The sequence below is a fragment of the Rhamphochromis sp. 'chilingali' genome (assembly GCF_963969265.1).
Source record: "Rhamphochromis sp. 'chilingali' genome assembly, chromosome: 4".
NCBI classification, from domain to species: Eukaryota; Metazoa; Chordata; class Actinopteri; order Cichliformes; family Cichlidae; genus Rhamphochromis; species Rhamphochromis sp. 'chilingali'.
The window spans coordinates 30819392-30840430 of record NC_137948.1 but is presented as its reverse complement, the minus strand read 5'-3'; the positions used below and the strand labels follow the sequence as shown (position 1 = coordinate 30840430).

Sequence of the window (21039 nt, the reverse complement as noted above, 5' to 3'; positions counted from 1 at the left end):
TGCCATGATTAGTGCCTCTGTGCTGTCTTTCAGTCCAGCTTTGTCCAGCCACTGGTAGGATTTCTGGATATCAGCCACCTCCTCTATCTGCCGGTGGTACATACCGTGCAGGGGCCTGTCCTTCCATGATGGTTCCTCGTCTCCCTCCTCTTTCTTGGGTTTCTGCTGCCTGAGGTATTCACTGAGCACTCGGTCAGTTGGGGCCATCTTCCTAATGTATTCTTGGATGTTCGTTGTCTCATCCTGGACTGTGGTGCTGACACTCACCAGTCCCCGGCCCCCTTCCTTCCGCTTAGCGTACAGCCTCATATATATATATATATATATATATATATATATACACATACACTGTATATATACTGTATATACAGTGTGTGTATAAAAAGGCAAGCTCAGAGTTTTTTTTCTTTTTCAAGGATTCCACACCTTTTAAAACATTTTCCTGAAATATGCCCCTGAAGACGTCACACTGCCATCTGCAAGTTTTTTCCAACTGAGACACAGTTTAGCACAGACTGGCTGGTAATGTGACGAGCATGGTTAGCTTCTCACAGTAGTATTGCAGCCAAATAAAACTTAGAAACAATAAAGGTGGGTGGCCAACTCTTCTTTTAACTTCTGTGCACTATAATCTTTCCAAACGCTGAACTGCTCTCTTCAACAGAGACACGGACTCCTTTTTCTTCATCCTTCTCATATATGTATGCATTATGCACTGGCTGCCAGATTCTTAAGACAACGCTGCTAACATTGCCAGTCTCGTCAAGTCATAAGCAAGTATGAAAGCCGACATCAGTGCAAGTTTTTTTGGCGTGCGTGTTATTTATCGACCGGGTGCATCGGCCTGGAAGCGCAGTATGAGATGCAGCTTGTGTGCATCCAGCTTGTGTGCCTCTCTTCTTAATGCAAATGCAATTAGCATTTAAGGGACTGCGCAGACATCAGAGGGAGAGTGCACATTTTGTGGTCGACTACACATTCTGGTACATTTATTAAGGCTCGCCCAATAGTCAGGGGTCAGCGTTGGGAGGATGAGTCTCAGATTTGAAATGAGCTGTTAAAGGAAGGTTGTGCAGAGTAGCAGGATGGAAAGCTGAGATCATTAAAGCTGAACTTGAACTTGACACCAGAGCTAATTCGAGCGAAGCCACTGTGGAGATTGTGATGTTGATCTTGATCTAAGCTGCCGTGGCTTTTATTTCCCCAAACATTTTATGTTCCGAGTGACTCCTGCCTCACATGCTCCAGTAATTTTCTAACTTAGCGTTTAATCAAGACCTCAGTAAATGGTTCGGAAAGTTAAAAACTTCCTTTAATGGGGGACCTTTATTTCAGTATCAGCACATTTTTATTTGCTTTTCTAGGCTTGATTTCTTTCTTGATTTATCACCCCTCTGCATCCTAGTTTCACTGTTGAGGTGCATCTTTGGAGATCTCGTTTACAGGCGGAAAGCACCTAAAGACAGTCCCAGTTACTGATAATTAGCTTCTGCTTTAGAAAATCAGACGCTAATTTCATGCAGATTGCCAGTTCAAATATGCACATAAATCTGGCCCTGACACTAATATTTTAGAACCGGGTATTACAGGGATAAACATACCAAACTGAAAATATATATATATTTTTATGATAAAAAAAGAAGCTTTTATGTATCACTCACACTAGAAAGAGGGTGGTGAGATATTTTAGTTTGGAAGTTGTTGTCCTGTGCTACCACCGGGGCTGTGCATATCAAAAGAAATGCTAATATGTTTTAAGTTATTGAACCCTGAGAGTGCGGAGAACAACCTACCGGTTTGATATAATGCAAAAAACCCTGCGTTTGTGCTCCCGTTAATGTGCAGTTTAACGTTTTCTCTCGCTAAAGAAACTCGCCCTTAAGCAAAAGTAGATTTAATAGCGATCGCTGCTACATGCTTTCTCAGGAAAAGGGCAACACATTTCCCAGGTGTTTCTGTACCAATACCGTTGAGAACAATATTATTGCTACAGCATGATGAAGAGGAGCACTAAAGAGGCCTGTTTTACTGATTTGTTATTGGACTCATTTTCTTCCTCCCTCTCTAAGCTCTCCACTGCAGCTGCATTGTTGCTGACCACCGATTTGACCATATTCGAAATCTGACTGTATAATACAATGTTGAGCTCTTACACTGCACTGAACACTTGACATAGGAAGGTTGTGCCTAAGGAGGTAGAGAAGGCTGGGCGCTAATCAGGAGGTCGGCGGTAGGGGTTTCGATCACTGGCCCTTCCAGTTTCTGAGCACGATGCTGAATTCCAAATAGCCCTGATGGATCCATCAGCGTGTCAATGTGATAGATGAGAGTTTCATGTGTGTGAATAGATAGATTTGAGTGGTTAGTCAGGTTAGTAGGGTGCTATATAAATGCCTGTCAGCTTTACGCATATGACAGCAGATCCTTAGTTAGAAAAATAGCAAGACAAATTTGATCAACTCTAACACGAAGCAGCATTTCCACACGCACAATTCAGATTTGTATGACAGATGCCTAAAAGAGAATCTCCACCAAAAACTGTTTGCATATTTGTGCAAATGACTTTTGTCACTTAAATTCCATCAGTGACTGACTAAGCTTAATCTGTTACAAGAGGCCTCTGAAGGTTTAAGGAGAGATATCGAGTGGAATACCACTTTAAGGTATTTTGGGGAAACAGAGCATAATTTGTGTTGTCATGTAGAGGCACTATGTAGGTCTGCTTCATTGGCGATGAATGAAAGGATGAAATTGTGGACTGATAGATTTAAGCAATTACGCCCACATGAGCTTTATTTAATAGGAGTTGGGGCTAACATTATTGAACCACAAAATGTGCTTATATCCGAGGAAAATCACTCTGGGTTGTGTTACAGCATGCACGCAGACATCCTCTGATTCACTGTCACTGAAGCTGCGGCTTGAGGGGCCCGTTAATGCGAGATCCTGCTCGAACATTGGGTGTGTTGTCTCGATTTTTGACAGATACATCATTTTCACAAATCTAGATTCAAGTTCAGCTACGAAAACAAAATTTTTTGTTCTTTTAGACGAGGCTTATTTCCTGCTTGGAGGCAAACTTGTTCAATTTAGAAAGCATGTTTAATAATCACAAATGAAAAAGCTCCTTGCAGTCTGTTCCACTGCAGTAAATCAGCCACTGGGGGAAAAAATAAAAATTCCTTTTCATAGTCATTTTTTTAAAGAGTGAACACCAATTTTTGTTGGCAGAGAATTATCTCACTGAACATTTTACTTCATTAAGATCTTGCTTGGCCCTCATCTGGCAACATTAGCATGAATGCTAACAGTTATCCCTCATGACACATCACAGGAGTCAGAGGATGTGATTTTAAGCACAAATGCAAATCCTCCAAGACAGCGTGAGCACTCAGTGACCCAAAGTTTTCCAGCTACGTTGACCGTTTTGAAAACTGCGGTGCAGCACACTCTGACTCCCAGTTATGTTAGCTCTGATGCTAACTTCAGGGAAAGTTAGTGTAATCTTGTCCCATTGGTTGGAGCTGACACTAATTCCCTGGGACAGGAGTGTAGCGGTGTGTGATTTAGCGGCGTATGCTAAGTGCTGCTGGAGCTCCGGGCTAGTATGTGGGCACCAGGGCAGAGAGAGCAAGCTGGGAAAGTACTGCCTTCACTAACTGGCCTGATTAGACCGGGTGTGAGATGACATGGATCAGATACACATACTAACCCAGCTGGAAAGACAGATTGGGAAAAATTAAATAAAAAGAAAAAACAACATGAGTGCATTAAGAGAAAATGAACAGATACGGATGATTAGGAGAAATGGGTGGAAAGTTAAAAACCAAGAGAGGGGAAAATGAAGAGATAAAAAGACAGTAGGTTAATTTTGTGGACGTGATGTTTCCTCCTGGGGTGTTTTTCAGCTCTGCTGGACTGTGGCGGTGTAAGAAATTGGCTGAGATGCAACGTAGCATTTGCATCATGGTTTCATTAGCTCTCATTCAGCCCAAGGCATTTCACACTGCATTTCCTCTACTCATCTGCTTCTCTTAGATCTGCTCGTATTACAGAAAAAAGAAGGTAATACAGAGTAAGCTGAAACAGGGAGCAGGAGCTTGTCTCAGACTAGAATTTGGTTAGGATATAGAGCTAAAGAGCATTTTCATCTCAGCAAATGTTACTGATTGATGCAGACACTTGTGTGGGCCTTTAGCACTTTGGTTTCCTCTCATATCCCCCACCCCAGGAATGAGGTAAAATCAGATTATTTATTTCGGGGTTATTTTATCTGTTAATAGCTGGCACTTTGCTGTGAATACTGCCTGAAGGCATAGATTGTGTTCAAATAAAAGCAGACAGTGGAAGGGAGATTTGGGGCATCTCATGAAGGCCGATTAGCGGTTAGTTAGGTTTAGCCCTGGTCTCCATGCGGTTGCCGACTTTGACACTGAAAGAAGTTATTTTTGAACACTAGAGGACAAAAAGAGGATGATGGGCTTCTAGTCGCAGTCATTTCCTATCATCTAATCTTTGGTTTTGCACTTGAGATTAATCATTAAATGCATCTGAGTCACACTGTGTTTAGATAAATAAAACCCAGTCTGTGAGAAAGCTTTGATATCACTTCTGTGCCTTTTGAAGACATGTGAATACACTGCCAAAATTTATCCTGCCTATTAGGGAGTAAAGTACTGTAGATTTGAACATGTTCTTGTTTTTTTATGACTCAAAATCATTCTTTACATTAAAATAGTAAAGATTTCACTTTTTGTGGCGGAAACTGTGTGACTTGTTGGTTATTTTACTTAAAAAGTCTTGGCTATAGATTTTATGATCTCCAGGATTATTATTTTAAGATTTAAGATGTTCATAAAATATGAATATACAGGTATTTTCTTACCTTGACAGTGCACGGTGCTGCATCTCTCATCTGCACCTGTGACATGCTGCTGATAACAGGCAGAATTTGTCAAGGTAAAGAAATATTGTTACAGGCTCAGTATATGAGCCCCGCCATCATTTCAGGAGTAAAATGTTCTGTTACTGGTTCTTATTTGTATTGATGTGTGTGTGTGTCTGTGTTTTACAGGGTATAATGGGTGTAGTGGGCTGGATGTTGCTCCTACTTTCCCATATGATGGCGCCTGTGGCATCCCAAAAGCCCCCAGGGCTCAGCGTGGGCGTGATCATGGGCCAGACGCGCGCCGTTATCGACCAGGATCTCCGACCACCTCGGCGCCCCGAAGATGCGCTCGATGTTTCCGTGGTCACGCTGAAGATGAACCAAACAGACCCAAAGTCTGTGATTACACAGGTGAGAAACGCATTGGCATTCACCAAGCATTACACACATGAATGCATCGCCTGCCACAAACTGATGCAAGAGTTTGTTTTACTTTGTCCCAAGGTGTGTGAGCTTCTTTCTCGCACTCGTCTCCATGGCATCGTGTTTGCTGATGGCACCGATCAGGAAGCCATTGCCCAGATCCTTGACTTCCTGTCCGTTCAGACTCAACTTCCAGTCCTGGGAGTCCACGGAGGCTCCTCTATGATTATGGCTGACAAGGTCAGTGACCTGACGCAATGTTGGCCATTTCGAGGACACACATGCAAGGCGGACTGCTTTGCATACATCAGTGTTTGTTTTTTGGAAGTGAAAATAAGGACCCCAATTAAGTTTTGTTTTCCAGATGTTTGTGGCACTGATATAGTCCATATAGTCCACTTGGTTTCCAATATGAAAAATGTTAAGCTCCATGCGTTACACATGTGAATTGCATGTTCTCAGCTGGTAGGTACATGAGTAAAAAATCATTTGCTTCCAGTGAGTTACTTTGGGGATGCCTCTTTGAGGTTGTTTGTCTTATAAATGAATGCTCTAGATGAGAAAATAATACACTGGGAGGTTTCTGAATGATGTGTGTGCTATCAACAGCTCCATCAGATTAGTGTTTGTTTAAGTTGAAAGTGGAAATGCTGCTGTCAAAGTTAAACAGAATTTTAATTGCTCTGAATTGATGGCTGCTATCACCCGAAGTAATTTTATGTTAATTAGGCTTTTAAAAGGTTACAAAGTGCACATTTAGAAGTGAGGTGTTTGTAAGGTCAGAAGACGCCTTTGCATGGAGCACGCTGCATCCTCTGGTACATCATTTTTATTTTAGCAGATGATCGAGGATTGTTTAAATATGTAATAATGCATTTTCTGCTTTGTCTAGAACTGGGCTATGCAAAGCCTAACCCCCCACCCCCAAAGAAAACCAAAAGAAAGAACAAGAAAAAGAAATCCTGAGCTGTATGTAGCTGTATCATGTCTAGTGCTCAGTGGATGCAAGAAAAAACAAAAACGACAAAACAACAAAAAAACAGATTTCTAGTTTTAAAAGAAAAAAGAGGAGATATCTTTTAAGAACGGGTATTTGTGTGTGTGTGTGTGTGTGTGTGTGTGTGTGTGTGTGTGTGTGTGTGTGTGTGTGTGTGTGTGTGTGTGTGTGTGTGTGTGTTTGTGTGCGTATGTGTGTGTGTTTATTTTGGTGCGGTGCTCAGTGCAAAGTTAAGGATGTACATGGCTTTCTAAGCTGAATTCTCTCTCTGGTGCTGGCTCTGTAGACCTCGCTGATTGACAGACAGACAGACAAACACAACTGGTTCTTTAGCTTTTAAATCTCTCAGGGCACAGCAGCCAAAACACAGGAACCAATAACTGCCGCAGTACAGCAGCCTTTTGAAGTGCTCCTTGACGGGGGATGCAGTGCGCGAGCGTGTGCGAGAGAAAAAGACAAGAAAGAAGGATAACAGAAATGAGGAGTGAGGTAAAGGAGACAGAACTGGCTTGAAGGTGAGGGGGTCTGTGGTTGTAACGTGAAGGTCAGCAGTTTGGACTCCCCGCTGAGTTTATAATGATAGGGGAAATAAATAAACGAAACTTTTCTCGCTCTCAATCGCTGCCGTTAATGTTCCATTAAACAGGGTACTTAGCCCCCGACTGCTCTAATTGAACAGCTCGGTGGCCAAAAGTACAAGAGAGCGGTCATTTCTGGCAGCTCCCAGGTGTAAAAGTGAGTGTGTATGGCCTGTAACTAACCAGCTCCTCCACAACAGCTCCTGCAGGGTTTACCTGTAAATAACAAAGACTCCATGCCTGGTTTAAATTGGGGCAAAACCATCCCACTAGCAGGCAGGTATGGAAGAACAGTGAATGAGCAGATCATCGAAAATTCTCAGACATGCGGTTGCTCGAGTTCACATCTACCTTGTCAGATCAGAAATGTAGGGAAAGGACATGAGAGGGCACAAGTGAACTTCCTTGTGCGTGTTAAAGCTTCCTGTAGACACGATTGGGACTATAGGTTTTCATTAGCTATTGATATATCGTCAACAACTCACTTCAGTATTGCTGTCATTGCACAGACATGAGCTTTACTGACTCACTGACTCGTACGCCCTCCAGAGTGAATACACTTGTTATATTGACAGTGGAGGTAAACAGTGAACCAGCAGCCTGCGCTCACTACAGATGAATAACGACCAGAGTTGCCACCATAGCTAGGATTATGCACTTGAATTGGAAGGACTCAGGTGACTGTAATCTGCAGTCCACTGACATGTAGTCGTGATATTTTACACACTGTACCTTTAACAAGAGATGCGTATATTTTAAAGGGGAGACATGATCACCTCTTTGAGATAAGAGGTTTTTTATTGCATATTTGCAGATAAGGCGAGTCACATAAAAACTGCTACAATGCACATGGCATGATAATAACAAGATGTGGCGGCTAGTCATAGATAACTATTATTTTCTTTGGGAGGCAGATATGCTATGTAAAAGGCCTCTTTACACATTTGTGAATGGATACTGTTACTGTTCAGAATCTTAATAAATAGATACAAATACATAAATTCAACAAAAAATATTACATTTAAGAAACAATCAAAAGTTTGGTATTTTTATTTGATTAGGTGTAAAATATAGCTGGCATTTATTTGTTTATTAACCGATTGATTCTTTTGATAATATTTCTGAGCGTCAGACATACTGGTGTGCTACAGCATTTGCTGATGGCGCCTATTAAAAATAATTACAGAGGTGCCGAGGACTCTCAGTGAGGCTGACACATGCTTTGCACTTGATGCTCCCTCTGTGATCGTGACAGCTTCACAATAACCCCCTTCAGCACTTTTTTTTTCAGCTCTATTAGCTCCCATTAATCTCACAACATCAGACACATTTAAGCAGGAATGGTCTGAAGACTTTGAAAAATAAAAACAAACCAACTCCAGCAAACATGATTTGCTGTGGAGGAAGAAAAAAAAAGTCTGGCTATGTGAAACATCTCTTGGCAGTGTGACCACTGCTTTCATACCTGCTGTCAGTGGTGTAGCGATAATCTGGAGGATCGAAATAAATCCCAGTGGGCTGGTAACAATTCAGCTTGATTACTGTGGACTAACAAACAATATTGTGCTTTTTTGCAGCTTGAGCGAGTCGTGTGCTCTCTGTCACCACGTATACATACACTTCACTCTGTTAGTGTGCCAATCAAGTTTGTACTAGAGGAGTGGAAAAATGAGCGGATCCTCCTGTGGTACCTTGGGTATGTTAGCTGGCCACAGTATCAGTTTAGACAGCATGCTTTAGATGGAGAGCAAAAACAGAAGGAAGAGGATGATGCCAAGAAAATACAGAAGAAAAAAAAATTGTGCTCTAAAATAATGGATATACATAGAGGTGGGCAGTGCAAGTGTGAAATCCTTGGTGTTAAAGCAGTGTTAAGCTGCCAGAATGCCAACTTAACTGTCATGATTGTGTCACATTTCAAGTAAAGGCTTTCTCCAGTTGTCACTTTTATTAGCTATAAACAGGGATGGGCACTGCAGCGATTCATATAAACTGATAAAGAACCAGGGTGAGGTGACTTAAGGCAATGACTCTCTATTTAAAAAATAATAATAATAAAAGTGTTAAAACGAGGATTTATATATATATATATTTCAAGTAGGTTTTTTGTCAATTTGAGTTTGGCTCAGTTTTTTTTTTTTTTTTCATAGTAGTGAGAATGTAGCTTTGGGGGCCATTTTTAAACTGATCAGAACCATCAGTATCAGTGATTTTGGTCAACTTTCATAAAAATAATAATTATGCTTATTTTTACTCCACAATGTTTATCTTAGAAGCAAATCAGGGAATTGAAATTCGTGCCCCCAGCCACCTTTAAAAAAAGCAATATTGCTTTTTAATGTATACATTTTTCAGATATCTTGGCAGGTTACCATATCTCACAGTTAAGCAAAGTCTTAAAGGTTGTTGTATGTGTACATTTTTCTGGTTTTGCAGGCTTCTGTATAATAAAGTACTGTAATAACATAACGGTGCATGACCACATCCAGTTGGCTTGGATAGTGCATGTATGTACAGGGATTATCTTTTGTTCAGCATCTTGTAGATTGGAATGAGGGAAGCTTGGAGACTTATGCGCAGGATTGTTCTGTCAGATTTATGGATTTCAAGAATCTTTCATGAATCCTTTGGAATTACCAGGATTTCTGAAGTGATTACTCATAATTTTTGGCCATCTTCTACTAAGTCACCAAAAATACAATGAGGTATTTATACTGTAAGGGAAAGGCAGAGGTCCTGTTAGTTTTATATATATTTTAGTGCTGTCAGTGTTAATCTCGTTAAAATGACGTTAAAATGACGTCATTTTAATATTTTATACATTTTAAAAATATATATAATTTTTTTTTATTCCCCTCTCGCCACTGCGGGTGGTCTATCCTTCAAGCTCGGGTCCTCTACAAGAGGAGTATCCTGCGCAGTATCTTAGCTGCTAGGACTGCGCTCTTCTGGACAGAGATCTTGAATGTTATTCCTGGGATCTACTAGATTCACTCGCCTATTCATACTGTCATTATATTAATGCTGCTATCCTGTATATATTGTACATACTATTGTTTGAGTACTAACGATTGTTTTTTTGTACTTTTTATATTTTACATTTATATTTATTATTGAAACTTGCACCAAGGGAGTGGCACTCCAATTTCGTTGTACTCTGTACAATGACAATAAAGGCTATTCTATTCTATTCTATTCTATTCTAACTTGGGGATCACTGCACCGAGCCCTCCGACTACCACTGGCCCCACTGTTACCCTCCACATTTTCTCGAGCTCTTCTTTGAGCTCTTGGTACTTCTGCAGCTTTTCGTGTCCTTCTTCCTGATGTTGCTATCATTCAGTATTGCTACATCTATCACCTGGTGTGATAGACCCCAGCCTCTATAGATCTTGTGCTCAATAAGCAGCTGGATAGCGTAGTGGCAAGCAGTGTTGGTCAAGTTACTTGAAAAAAGTAATCAGTAACTAATTACTGATTACTTCCCCAAAAAAGTAATCCCGTTACTTTACTGATTACTTATTTTCAAAAGTAATTAATTACTTAGTTACTTAGTTACTTAGTTACTTTTTTAAAACACGATTTACAACCTGAAGAGGTGATAAAGCGATAGATCTTTCAGCCCAATTCTACTTTTTCTGCATAATCCATCATACAAAATGTAATCAAATGGAAAAGTCTCTTTTTAAAACTTGTTTTATCAGTTTTAATCTTTTAACTTTATGCATCAAGCAAAAATTTAATTATATGCAACATTCTCTGACTTGAATAAATTAGTTTAACATTTAAACCTATTTTCTGCACATTCCAGCACATAAAATAAAAATCTTTTTTGTGTTTACACTCACTCTTTCAAATAGATGCAAGTAAAACACAGCAGAAAATAAATAAAGTCAAAGACTCAGCGGTCCTGTTGCTCTATTTTCACCTGTAAAGCAGGACTGCGGTAGGCGGAGGTTTACCCTGGTGCAGGTGTGCCGCAGCGGTCAGTTGAAGAATCCGCGAGTTTCTCTGTGAGTTTCCCATTACGTCGTAGCGCACTCGGTGCTTGCTTGGAAGTTTAGGGGTTTTTTTTCACTGTAAAAAGAAGTTTTCTTCCCACGAACGATGGACGCTAATGTTTTTGTCACTTTTTATGGAATCAAACTCAAAGTACTTCCACGCTTTAAACGCTTTAAACGCTGCACGCTCATACTCTCTCCCACAATCGATATGTGATCCATTGTTGATCTGCACACAGCTGTTGTCACTAACGGCGCACTCGCTTACGTCACTGTCGTGAGACATTCTCGCAAAAAATCACGGTTTTAGTAACGCAGTAACGCAGCGTTCCTACGGGAAAGTAACGGTAATCTAATTACCGTTTTTGCAATAGTAATCCCTTACTTTACTCGTTACTTGAAAAAAGTAATCAGATTACTGTAATCTGATAACGCAGTAACGCGTTACAAGTAACGCGTTACTGCCCATCTCTGGTGGCAAGACTATATGGAACGGGAGTTATGAGTTTGACTCCATACCAGGACTTCTACATCCAGTAAGGGTCCCTAGGCTAGACCCCCCCTATGCTAACTAAGCCTCCCTCAAACATGAGCAAGAGACATAAATATGAAGCAATACCGGCTCGGACGTCACACCTGGCAAGGTCCACGTCAGGTGTTGAGGAACAATTACACCCTGAGAAGTGGGCTGCTGGAACAAGATGGCTTAAGTGAGCACATATTTAAATGAACCGTCTACCAGGCTTTCATGTAGCTTCTTGCAAAGCACAAAGGAATTTTGGACTGCTTGTCATCAGTCCTCTTTAAATACAGCTTCTGACTTAAGATTGGATTAATGAGTGGATTGTTCCTCCAAAGACTGCACTGGATCTGGGACCCAAAGTAGCCCCCAACCATGATGCTCACTCCACCGTGCTTCACAGTTAGAACAAGTTTTCGGGGTACAGTTAATTTCATCCTTATCATAGTGTTGTGGATTTTTGTCCAAAGAACAAAGTGTTCTTTAACACCTACACCTACTTTGAATGTGGTTTGCATGCTATCCATTCCATTACATCTTTTTTATACAGATTTTTCTCATCAATGATACATGAACACAGTTTTTGCTGGTGTTTTCTTGTCACCCTTGAGTTCTTTTTCAAATCTTTCAGGATTTCAAAATGTATTCTTGGTGTTATCTTTGCAGGACGCCCACTCCCAGGGAGAATTGCCTCCATTTGCTGACAGCTTGTCTTTGTGGATTGATGACCAGCTAGGTTTTTAAGAAGCTTTTGCAGCCTTTCCAGCTTCATATGTCTCTATAAAGATTTTCTAACCCCTTTAAAAGTTGTTGTCATCGAGGAATGCTTCACACAAAGCTATATTTCCTCAGAAAAGCAGACTTTGTCTTTAACCAGATTTTGTCTGCCTTTTTTTGTAGAGAGAGGCACCTCTGCAACCTACGCATCCAATCTCATTTCCTTAATTGTTTGCTTACTTTTTCCTCAGTGTGTTCAGTAAAAAACATGAAAGGTATGGCAGTTTGTTTGTTCTCAGTTCAGTAATTTTGTCTTTGTCTATATTTGTGGCTTTGAGAATTTTATTATCCGAAATTCTGATAAGTCCTGGCGGTACACCTTATAAAAGAAGCTTTATACCTCAGGGTTATTCTGCAGTTGCACACTAGTAACAGACTGGCCCTCTAGATAGTAACCTTATCCACCATCACCCTACATTGTTATTGTACAGCAACATTTTGGCTGAAATTAAGTGAGTTAAATCAGCCTCTGCCAGCTGCAGACCAAGATGCTTTTTTTCTCCTAATTAAAGACAAACAGCTTAGAGATCTGTCCACTCTTTCCAGCTGTCTTTCTCTCTCTTTTCCAGTCTCTGCCTCCTCCTCATCCCTCATAATGCGTGTCAGGGGATAAACAGTGGGAAGTTTGATGTTGTGCAGTTAGGAGAGAGACATGGTTAGGGAACGTGGAATGGATGTGGACAGAGTGTATGTGTAAGCCCGGGAGAGGAACAGGATTAGTTTGGAATGCTGTGCTTCCATTTCAAAGAAACTGCTTTGGGAAATAAGACATGTTGTTGGCTTTACCTCAGCCTCATATATGCTCGCTTATTCTCTGCCAGCCTTGTTCATCTCGACTTTAAACTTTCTATTTTCACATGTGTGTGTGTGTGTGTGTGTGTGGAGGGGGGAGCAGAGGGTCACAGTGTGTAGGAACAGGAACATGCTGAAATGGAGGGTTGTGAATTAAACATGCATGTTCTTTCTGCTTTGCTCTGCCACTGTGGTCGGATGCTACTCTTAGTGTCTCTGTATCTGCGTGTGCATGTGTGTGTGGGTGTGTGTGTGTGTGTGGATGTGCACGTCTGTCCCAGCCTGGGATGTCCCATATCAGTAGGGGCCATTTGCCCAGGTTCTCTGCTGCGACTCTTTAATATTTAACACCTGCTCCCCTCACCTGCTGTCACTTGCTGAAGACACATTACTGTGTCATTCACTCGCTGAGCTCTTCCACGCTTTCACCTCTAATTCTTTCCCTTTCTCTGCCATTTGTTTCCTTCGTATCTCCCTGTCTCCTCCAGTCCTACGTTTCTTTCTGAGCCTCCTCTGCTTTTCCCTTCTCCCACACATCTCCATTTGTGCTGCCACCTTATCCTTCTCTCTTCTGTTTTTTCATTTTATCCACTCTTACTTCCGTGGTTGTTATTCTCAGAAGGCTCAGGTTGTGTGAAGAACAGCCAGCCATGTTAGAAGGATTTGGGAAGTCTTGCTGGCCTTGAAGCCTGTGAAGCATGCTTGGATGATGGCTTTGTGGGTCTGTATGTGAGAGAAATAACAAAAAACCTCAAAAGAGGAGGGAGGGAAAGAGAGAGTAGCTCGGTTAGTATGGTTGCAATGGTGACTAAACCAGACTACATCATTTAGTCCTGTTTTCCTGGCTCCTGTGCTTCTCTGGCTCCACAGGGTTTGATGCCTGGTTCCTTGAGCTTGGCTGAGCACCACTTTGACACAACCGACTGGCAGTGTGAACCACATTTGAGGTCTTTTTCTCCAAATATAGTGAATCAATTATGACTAATTAAAAAAATATGAAGTATGTCCACACTAGCAAAGGTCTTTATCCACACTAAAATACCTGAAAAATAGGAAGCCTCTTCTCTGTCTTATTGTTTTGGTCGACAAACATCTAAGCAGCAACATTCACAGCAAGCAGATGCTGTGTATTTCAAATGTAGGTTAAAGAAATTAAAAGAGGTCTTCAGTATTTTCTGGAATAAACACACTGTTAAACATGGCCAGAGTCTGAAATAATGAGGCCGGTGTATTTACATGTAATTACTGTGAACCAAAGGTTCAGGCTTCATACTGCTCGCTCAATTTCTGACAGGATTTTTCATACTCTTGGCTTTTTATGATATCAGAGAGAGTGAATATCCTTAAGATCCTGCCTGGCTGTTTTCACGAAAGCCCCACCCACCTCCTATTCAAACCAATCAGAAGACAGTTCTAAAGAATCCATCCATCCAATTTTTTCTGCTAATCCAGTTCAGGGTTGCTAGTCCAGTTATCAAAGGACGAGAGGCAGGTTACACCCTGGATAGGTTAGCAGTCTATCACATGACTAATACTGTCTGTCACACACGATTATATTATACATACATTCTATATGTATAATATAAAATATATGTTATAGCACCCAGAGTGTAAATATGACTGAGTTGCAGCCATCTGCGGTGGGTGAGTTGTGCCCATGCCTATTTCACAGTAATGTCTCTCAGTTTTATGTACAGAAATTCATTTGTTTTGTTTCCAAAACCTCAGTTTTCCTTTTACACTGAGATGTTTTTAGAGTCATTCACTTTGGAGACTGTTTTAAAAAATGTGTTTAGTGAATGGAAACTCCGGTTTTGTCAACACATAGGGGGAAAAATGTGTTTACAGTTTCTGTTTGGCACTTTCTTATGGTAATGCAGTAAAAAAACTAAAACTAAAACTAAACAATACCACAATGTGGGTCATATCACGGTTATCCTGGAAATAGCCCCCATTATGCTGATATTCTGTTCATCAAGTCTGTGAATGTGACATAGCTGACGAACAGACTTTGACTTATCCTAAGTGCACAGTGAAGTCACCGTTTGCAGAGGAGCCAGACATCTGCCAACTGATGCAGCACATCAAAGACTATCATTGCTTTAATGTTACACACCTACCCTTAAAAGTGGTGATGAAATAATATATGTGGCCACTGCCAGCTCATCACTAGGCAGCATTTTACTGCTTCAAACATCAACTTTACCGAGTTCATCTAAGGTCATTTCCTGTTGCAGCATTTGCTGTCATCAGCTGACATGATAAAGTGTATCAAAGCTGTTACCAATAAAAATAATACCTCGTGTGCATTCAGAGGTACCAGTAAGTGCTACATGCACTTAATATTTGGTCCTATAGAACTCTTTAATATCTAACACTGTGTGTGTGTTGCCACCTTTGGCATGTTCATACTTTATATCCAATCTGTTTCTCTTTTATAAAAAAAAACAGGGTTACTTTTACTACGCAGTATAATTAAAGATCCTATGTGCTTAACTCAAATAGAAACAAAATTTTTATGGCTTTTTTTCCATTGTTGAACATAGAACAGCACAAAATGTGCACTGACACAAATCAGAAAATGGACAACTGAAAATGAGAGACAAACAAAAAGACCAAAAAAACATCACATTTGTAGCATATTTCATTAAAATTCATCAAAATTGTTTGTGGGTTGAAGAAATATATTTGAAACTTGAAAGATTTAAAAAAGCAGCTGGTCTATGCCCTATTGTGTTAAACAGGATATTGGAACTTGGCTGTCGGGTGGCGAGGTCACCATTTCCAAGAAGAAAAAGAGCTGAAGCGCGTCTCCTCGTCATGCTGTTTTCTGTTGATGCTTTTTTCATTAGAGCCTCAAAGTATTACAGACTGTTTTAATTTGCTGGGTGTCAAATTCTGCCATTTTGTAAAAGCTTCACTGCCATCATCAGTTGTGGTCGGTCTCACTCGCAACTTGTCAAATATGAATGCTTGTTAAGGATGTTTTGGCATCTCAGTCATACTCAATCGTTTGTCAATGTGCAGGATCAATGTTGTGACGGATGATATACCACAATCTTTTAGATACCATGTATCTTTTACTAAATGTAACAAAGTGGATTTGGTGAAAACACAAAGATCCCCCGGCTCTTGTGTAACGTTAATCGACATCATCATTTTTTTCTTTTTCAGTAAAAAACTGAAAACTTTTTGTGAAGTAAAGTCAAGTTGTTAAGTAACCTTGACATGACCCCACTGCTCTGCAGTCCTAAAGCTTTGAGCTGAGCATTTTTGCTACTTCCAACCCAGAGTTTTAAAATTGGACGTGACAGTAAAGCTGTTCCTACCTTATTGCCTTATTTGTCTACAGTAGAGACAATAACTTATGAACTTATGAATGAACATCATGTTGTATTAAAATGGGCGCCCTGGTGATGAGGTGGTTTCCACTGTTGTGTCCCAGCAAGAGGACCATAGGTTTCTGTGTGGAGTTTGCATGTTCTCTCCAGCTTCCTCCCGCTGTTCAGAGATATGCATGGGGTCAGTCTAAATTGACTGTAGGTGCAAATCTGATGGTTGTTACAGGTTGTACCTTCCCTGAAAGCTGGGATAGGCTCCAGCCTCCATGCAACCCTCAATTAGACAAGTTGAAGAGAATGCATGGATGCTGTTTTATATATAGTCTTTAAAAGTCATACATACAGTATGGTATGTATGACAGTGGTATCTACCTATCTAAAACAATATCAGAATTTTGCCCTCAGTAACCACATCTTCAGCTTTGACACGTCTCCCTTTCATCATCATTACCTTTTAACTTGGAGTGCTTTTTATCTGTGAACAATGATGTTCTCTCTTACTTTTGTTCTTACCTTTTAGTACACGTTCCACTTTCCTTGTCCTTGAATTTTCTGTTTATGAAGTTTGATTTTCTGTAGGTTGTCCTAAAGAAACCTACAACAAACTGGCAAGACCTTACAGACTTGTTAAAGATCAATCTGGGAATTCATGCTTTTGCCGTCCATTTCTGTGGAGAGATAAAAAGAAAAGAAAAAGAAAACATTGCTCTAAGTACACGATTGATAAAAAAAAACATATAAATTTTACTTGACTGGACCTCCTTTGAGATATTAAATCCAAATTCAAGCAGAAGGCAACTGAGGCACAGTAGTAAGATAACAAAAACATGGAGAAAAATAATACTCTTATTCAGTTCTGGTGAACTGTGCTTTACACGCATCTTTTGATTTTCTTTCTTTCTTTTTTCACCACCATCAATGAAATGGATTTTGTTATTATAGTAATACAGTTATTAGTGAAATGTTGATCACAAAAGGAAAAAGATGCTAGAAAAAAAAGGGGAAAAGACATATAACAACAGTCCCTGTTTAAAAGTCAACGTTTGTAGATATAAGCACGTTAGCAAAAGTTGCTTTTCATTTAATCTGCACACTGCTGAATGAGCGGATCACTGCCTTGAAGGATGACAGAAGAGCAATCCATTTGTTTCCGTTAAACAAAAGCTCCTCTGATCTGACCTTCTGCTCCCACTCTTCACATGATTGCTTTAAGTGAAATAATTTGCATCCAGTGATGTGGACGACCAGTCTGAAAGGTCAACACAATCCATTAAAGCCATTCTACTTTGGTTCTTTTTACAGTTTATCTATTAAAGGACCCTGGATATCAGTGCACAATGTATTCATTACTATAATAGACTATAATAGCTATTTATTCAGTGCTATCAATTAAGAGAATGAGTGTATTTACCTGGACGTGACTTTAAACTCTATATTTATACTCAGAAAGGATGGCAGGCACACACTTTACATCTAAGCTATGGCTGCTATTTTTACTCAGGGAATATGTCAGTTTTGATAACTTACCCACTTTCTATCCAAAATTACAAATACAGTACATAATTACAGTAAGAATACAAACAGTTATGGGTGAGGGGAAACATACTGTATACTATCACGATAATTTGCGTCGTGACATCAATCCAGGGACAATAAATATCAATATTTTATTAAATAAATTAAAATAAAAACTCTGGCAATACTATAAAAACAAGGGCTCATCTGATGTACCACCATCCTGTGAGAATGTCAGCTGAACAAACTACATCCATCACTGGTCGCACTTAGCTTGATAAAGCTAGCTCCTAATTCACAACAAGCTAATGTCTCAGTCACATGAGTAAAGAGAGAACAGCAGTCTCCTTGTATCTACAAGAAAATCAGTGGCTGCCTGGTGATTGTGTTGAATTCTTTCACATTCTCCCACTGAATGCAACCCTTGATGAGTGAGTGACTGAGTGATTACCCATAGCTTGAGGGTGTTTCACACTCATAACCACTTTTGTTTACAAAGTGATGGCACAGGTCACCAGGTAGGATCATCCAGGTCATGGTAGTCTTAAGAGCTTGAAAAGAAAATGAGAAGTGAAACATCTTAAAACAACGTGAAGAAGTCCAGTTAACTTCTTTTTGAGGTCTTTTGTCTTCATCAATGAGCATAGCTCAAGAAGACTGGACTCATCTGGCTTTCAGCTGGTTGTATTTTGTTTGGTTGCTGAGTTCAAATGTAATCATTAAATGTTTCTGATCAGTGTTTCTATTTAATGTGATTTTATTTCATTTAAACAGCGGTAGATATGTCATTTTTGGCTATTTATCTCAGTTAATTGCTGTATTATCAGAAGCAGATTAAATGTAATTGCTAACTTGACCCCATTCAGTTGCAGACTGATAGCAGACAGGATCTGTCTTATGGCAGCATTAATGGCAGGTTGTAGTGTGAGTGTTGATATGCTTAACAATCTCATTTTGCAGTAAGAAAATAGCTGAAGTATATGTTACTGGAATACTGTTAAAAGCAGTATTGAGAGTTAAGTATTGTGATAATATCATATCGTTGGGTGTCTGGTGATTCCGACCTCTACGTTATGCACAATTGCAGCTTTTGAAATTATACATGCATTGGTTATGATGAAATTTAGTTTAATTTTGCCTCCTTTGTATGACAGTATAAACAACCATTTGTACCAATGACTCCTTTAAACAGAACTACGAATATGTCTTTTAAATAAACCAAGTTAACTTGCTTGTTCAGAAATGTTTTATTCCATTTCAGAGCCTCGTTATTGTATTCAAAATGTTCGAAATGTCAGTAAAATGACTCAGTATGAGGAAAATGGAAAGAATCTCAGCTATTGTGATGCTCAAGCACCGTCATATTCCCATCTCGCTGTGTGTCGAGCTAAGTGCTAAGCACGCAGCAAGATGTTTAGGATCAGGCTCTGCAAGTAATCCCTGCTTTACCAACCCTTTGAAACACACATTTTAAAGGACGTGCAGATTCACTTTTTGTTTACTGTTTTAAGCCAGCGATTGTAGTAACACAGAACCATTCTTTGCGATGATGTTGTGCTAAAAGTCCGTAGATGTAAAAAGCCTTTGGTGATCAGTTGGTTTCTGTTGACACCAGGAGCAGAAGTGCTGTCAGTCGCAGCTGATATTTGACAGAATAGTCTTTAAGGTCCTGGCTAGTGGTGTTGCTGCCCAGCCTAAGCCTCTGCTTTTTTCCTATTGTGGTGACTCAGGCTCATACAAGTCAGCTTTGACACTGACAACGCCTGGCGTTCATGGGGGCAATGGTCTGCCCTTTTTCCTCTTGGGTGCAAATTGCCCTTTTCAAGTAGCAATCAAAACTTTTCAGGCCTTGCCCTGGTCCTTTCATAGTTCATGACCTTCTCTGGCTCAGCTGAGTTAGAATTAGAGCTTTTATTTATTTTTTGCCCATGCCCCTGAAAACTGCCTGAGCAAGGCAATGCTGACAACCTATTATCAAATGTGAAATAATCCATAGCGTCATCTGCTTGCTTATAGTGGGAAGTCATTTTGGCTGTCCAAAATGCCGATGTCAACTCGGGTGCCCTTAGCTCATCAGAGCTGAAGGAAAGGGAAAGAAAAAACCTGAATGTTATCTCAGAAAAAAACTCCCTCTGCACTTCTCTCACCATCAGCTGAAGTCAGAACATGTCACCGGATTCAAACTACTCTGCTACATCTGGCCATAGTGATAACAAGTAAAGGATGTGTCGTTCCTTTGGCTTAAAGTTGGAAACCAGCAAAAATTACTTGCATCGCAACAGCCAAGCAATATGTGTCCACATTAAAATGCTCTATCTCTAAAAGTAGAGAGAGAAAAGGTTGGCACTAAATGCTGCCATGGACTTCCATCACGCTGACACATGCAGCCAACGCAAACAGGTAGAAGCAACATCGATCTTTATTAGACTTAGCTAAGCAAGAAGTCTCAATAGAGAAAGCATGGAGAAGCAAACCAAAGTGTTGTGTAACAAAGGTAAAAACTAAATGAGACACAAACTAGTGGAACTGACAAAGCCTAGAGATGAGGAACACAGACGTGGAGTGGCACAGCGCACACAGGCAATCTGAAAAAGACTGAGGGGAGTGCAGAGCAAAGTACAGAGGCCTGCGTTAGGATAAGGAGGTAACTTCACTGGCTCACTTCTCTGGGGCAGGTTGTGTTTGTGATAACAGGCCAGCAGGTAAGAAATCGCAGCCTACTGGGCAATCAGTTCTCTGGAAAATAGTTACAGTTCCTGAAAGATCCAGTTGGCCTCGGTGCACAGATGGTAAGACGGTCAGTCGTTATAGGAGACGTTAAAGTCTTTGTCTTTCCCTGATGGAATTCAGTAGAAATATATATATTCTCACGAGAAACTGTTTTCCTTACATGTTTCCCTGATGGTTACAAACAGTTTTTAAAAACCTGTATTGTTCTATATGCCTTAATGCAGCACCATATGCTACTTAAAAGGTTTAATTCTCTTTGTTCTTTACCTTCTCTCAGGTGTTAGCAGCTAAGGGCTGCTGGAGCTGTAGGAAAAGGCAAAGAGTGTCTTGCACACTGTAGGAAATTCTGTCCATTTAGGGCAGAATTAATTCAGCAGGAGAGGCTGCACTCTTGTAATTATACTCAGATCTTGCCTGTGTTTTAATGATGGGGCAGTGATACTAATAATTCTAATACCTGACGCAGTGGGCTTTTTT

The 21039-nt window shown here is 40.3% G+C and overlaps 1 protein-coding gene across 1 annotated transcript in view; it reads left to right on the top strand.

The window, feature by feature from the left end:
• grin2ab (glutamate receptor, ionotropic, N-methyl D-aspartate 2A, b) overlaps positions 1-21039 on the top strand; it is a 131885-nt gene that overhangs the window by 24003 nt on the left and 86843 nt on the right. Inside the window, exons 3-4 of the mRNA XM_080879312.1 lie at positions 5075-5299; positions 5393-5551. Of these exons, the coding sequence (XP_080735438.1) occupies positions 5075-5299; positions 5393-5551 (384 nt within the window). The remainder of the gene's footprint in view (positions 1-5074; positions 5300-5392; positions 5552-21039) is intronic.